Here is a 3851-nt window from a genome sequence, read left to right on the forward strand (position 1 = left end):
GTAGAGTAGGGTAGGGTAGAGTAGAGTAGAGTAGAGTAGAGTAGAGTAGAGTAGAGTAGAGTAGAGTAGAGTAGAGTAGAGTAGAGTAGAGTAGAGTAGAGTAGAGTAGAAGAATAGAATAGAATAGAATAGAATAGAATAGAATAGAATAGAATAGAATAGAATAGAATAGAATAGAATAGAATAGAATACCAGATTTTTTTTTGTTGTGGGGCCCAGAACTGCACACAGTGTTCAAGGTGAGGCCACACAAACATTAAATACAGTGAAGAATCACCTCTTTTGACCAGCTGGTCAGATGGTGAAGAAGCATCTGCTTGTAGAAGAAGCTCAGTCTCTGAAGCCATTAAAACAACAAGGGGGAATGCATAAGGGGAGCTTAACCACTGATTTCAGTCAATGACTTTAGCTGTTTACAACTGATTTTAGCCACCAATTTTAACCACTGATTTCACAGGGACTGCAGGACATTGGGCTCTTCAAGCTGGCTGCAGATTTTTTAGCAGGCGACAACAGCACGACAGGCAGGCAGCAGGAAGGCTGTGCCCCCATGCCTGGCATGGCATGGTGGCCCCCAGGGACCGCCACCCCCTTGCAGCAGCACCGCGGCGTCAGCTCCTCTCCACAGGCACGGCTCCAAGTATAGCTTGGCCAAAAATAGGACCCTGGGAATCCCCATCCAAAACCCAGCTTCAGAAAATGCAATTATCTGACAATGTCCCCACGAGACAGAGAGTCTCTTTGAAGTCGACATCCACAGCATAGGTTGTGTAAGTCACTCTGGGCATAAAAGTTGCTGGAACAGCTGGAATCAGCTCATTCATGTGGCTAAACATCAGTTAACCTGCAGCACTGGCACTGTTACTCTACAGACATTTTTGATAAAGTGCAGATAAAAATCTGGGTGGGAGGAACAAGCGAACTGCCAGACCTCGTGATGTACCATGCTGCACCTATCAGGTTTTCCAGTGAACAGCTGTCAGACCAGGAAAGCTACAAAATAATGGGTTTACATGTTCTTTATTTAAGTGAAACAAGAGCAAGCAAAAACAGAAGTTTCACATTCCTGTCTGCTAAGCAAGCCTGTGCCTTTTATACCGGCTAACACGGACGGATCCATTGCATGCTGCAGGTTTATACCCTACCCTGACGCCAAAGAAGCCAGCACCGTGGGCAGAGGGGTACAGCATTCACATGGCCACTGGGGGAGAGCCACATAGGACATTTCCTAAGGATCTTGCATTTTACAGTTGGATCACTGCAGAATAAAATAATTACACCATCATAGACCCATTACAAACATTAGCACAGGCAACAGAGATGAGAGAGTAAAAAAATATTCACGGCATCCCGAATTGACCAAAAGCTGATCACAGAGGTGTGCAGTGGGTGTCACTGGTGTCTGCAGACACAGGCTTAGACCAGCCCTGAGAGTTTCTGATTGTCTTTTACTCCTGATAAGACTTCACCAGGAGCCACATGAGCAACACAGTAATGAGGACAATCATGAAGTTGAGGAAAAGTTCTTGTGTGGATCTCTCCATTTTCGGGGATGTTCAGGGGCGGGCAGAGGTCGGCAGGCAGAGCAAAGGGAAGCCTTCGGGGACTTATCTGGGAGCGTCCTTGAGCTCAGCCTTCAGGTCACGGGCTCTTTTAAGGAAAAAAAATATATATATGTGAAGAACAGATGTATGAAGGCAGGAAGCTCAGCAGAGCTGTATATATTGGTATGAATAAATGTTCCTGCGCCTAGAAGTTAGTAAGCACTGTGAATGCTACAAAGTACGAGCTATCTCGAGAAGCTTATCACCTTCTTTGATTTCCAGCATTCGACAAGAAAGTCTCTCAGTGCTACCCCAAAACACATCTCACAGGGGTGAGCAGTCCCTGGAAAGTCACTCTGCTTTGTGCATTTTGTAATGAATAATGCCAAAACCCCATTTATTATTTGAACTGATATACACTATAAATATAGTACTGTTTAACATTCACTAAACTACTATATTTGTTTGCATATTTTATTTTTTTTTAAGAAAATAATTGAAACTGTTCTTCTATAAAGGAAGGCTAATAAATCTCTAGGATTTTTACCCCAGTTGCTTTTCCAACATCTTTCAAGTAATCTTTTCTGTAAATAAAATTTTGCACAGAAATACTACAGCTTGGGAAAAATGAATTTTAGCCTCTTCTGTAAAAGTTAGAAGAAAAAGCAATGAATTATTTACAGTATCACTAAAAGTACAAGGAGAACCTAAGGTTAAATGTTCTCATTTCTGAAGAACTTCCTAAATTTTATAAGTAAATCCTATGGATGAAATAGGATTTTTGCAAGCATCTTCTGAATTTCCTGCACTTTCAAGCTGTTATAGGTATTTTACTTCCAGAAATCCTGTCTCTTACTTCCAGAAATCCTACTTCCAGAAATCCCAGTCAAAGTCATATTCAAAAACTCTTTTGTTGGTTATTCTTTTCAATTACTTCATCACAGCAAGTTTTGATTTTTGTATGTTCTTGAAGTTCATGCAGAGAAATTAGAATACTTTATCAGGAATGACATACACTAATCCCATCTGTACGCCAGGTAAATAAAACAAAAACCTTTAAACAAATGAGACATAATCTCTAGACAAACCAAGAATTTCAGCCACACAACCAAAATCTTAGAAGAGAAGCTAGACTGGGCTGTAACATCTACAGAGCAAACAAGAGAAGCCTTGGGACCATACCAGAGTGAAGACAGAAGGTTTAAATAGAAACTGCTTTAGTTTGCAGATTAAATATTAAAAGCCTAGTGCATGCAGTTAACAAAATTCCTCCATTCCCAGGCTGTTTTGCCAGCCTCCCGTGTCCTTGGGAAAGAGAAAAATCTGACCTAATAAGTAAGCCAAGGTTGTTGATGTTGTTTTTTTACCTTAAGAAGGTAAATGGAGCCCAGCGGTGCTGCCTCTGGGGCTTTGGGTCACTGCAGATATAATTTTCCTCTCAGCTTCTGCCTATCTCCCACTCGGTCTGGATGCCCCGTCCCTCTCTGGGAACTAAAGTAGTCTGAGGGAGGAGAGCAACAAGTGCATTGGCAACCAAGGTGCTGACATCACCCCCAAAATATTTTAAAAGGGCTAAGCTGGGCTGCAGGACTTGGTTAAGGCTTTTTCTGCTCTGGGGTCCACGGGCTGATTTACTCACATTAGTTCTCCTGGAGAGAGCAGGGCTATGGGCAACCCTTCGGAGGCAATGGGATTTTACAGGGTGATTCTTGGGGCCCGTTGGTGTCTTCACACCCAACGTGGGGAAAGGAGAAGGAAAGAAGGATCCACTTGCAGAAACCTGTGTGTTGATTTCAGCTTCTCTGAAGATCATTTCCAATTGCCCACACAGTTAACTTCTTACGTACAGTATGGCTGCTGCTCTCCTGCTTACAACTGCATACTATCCTTATCGTCCAACAGCTTCTCAGGTGCATACACTTTTAAAATAAGCTGAAGAAGAGCAAAACATGCTTTGCATTTAAATGCAGTGTAAGGAAATCCATGAGCATTTGCTGAATAGAAAAGTTTGGTACAAGGAAGTTTGAATAACAATGTCCTTCGCTTTAGAATCCGCACTCACCTGCATGTTCCTCCCTCATCCATTTTCCATGCTGGTATTAATGCTCCAGACTCTGGAGCAGACAGAGAAGTATTTCTGCTGCCCTGCAGCATTTCTTCCCAGAAGGCACACCGCTTTGCAGCCCAGATAGCTGGAATCCCCACATAACCTTATCTTTGCCCACGGCACCGCTAGAGCTTGTAGTAGATGCAAACAAAAGGAAATGGCAATTTGTTCCCTTTAAACCAATACAGATGACAGGGTAT

General features: G+C 42.6%; 1 protein-coding gene across 1 annotated transcript; it reads right to left on the bottom strand.

Annotated features, from left to right (window-relative positions):
- Positions 1 to 1004: 1004 nt before the first annotated feature.
- SLN (sarcolipin) lies at positions 1005 to 3064 on the bottom strand. Its single transcript, XM_068670378.1, has 2 exons — positions 2912 to 3064; positions 1005 to 1650 (listed from the first exon to the last, which is right to left on the bottom strand). The coding sequence occupies exon 2, from the start codon at positions 1542 to 1544 to the stop codon at positions 1449 to 1451; it is 96 nt and encodes a 31-aa protein (XP_068526479.1). The 5' UTR covers positions 1545 to 1650; positions 2912 to 3064; the 3' UTR covers positions 1005 to 1448.
- Between the last annotated feature and the right edge of the window lie 787 nt (positions 3065 to 3851).

The sequence above is a fragment of the Anas acuta genome, chromosome 1, assembly GCF_963932015.1.
Source record: "Anas acuta chromosome 1, bAnaAcu1.1, whole genome shotgun sequence".
Taxonomy (NCBI): Eukaryota; Metazoa; Chordata; class Aves; order Anseriformes; family Anatidae; genus Anas; species Anas acuta.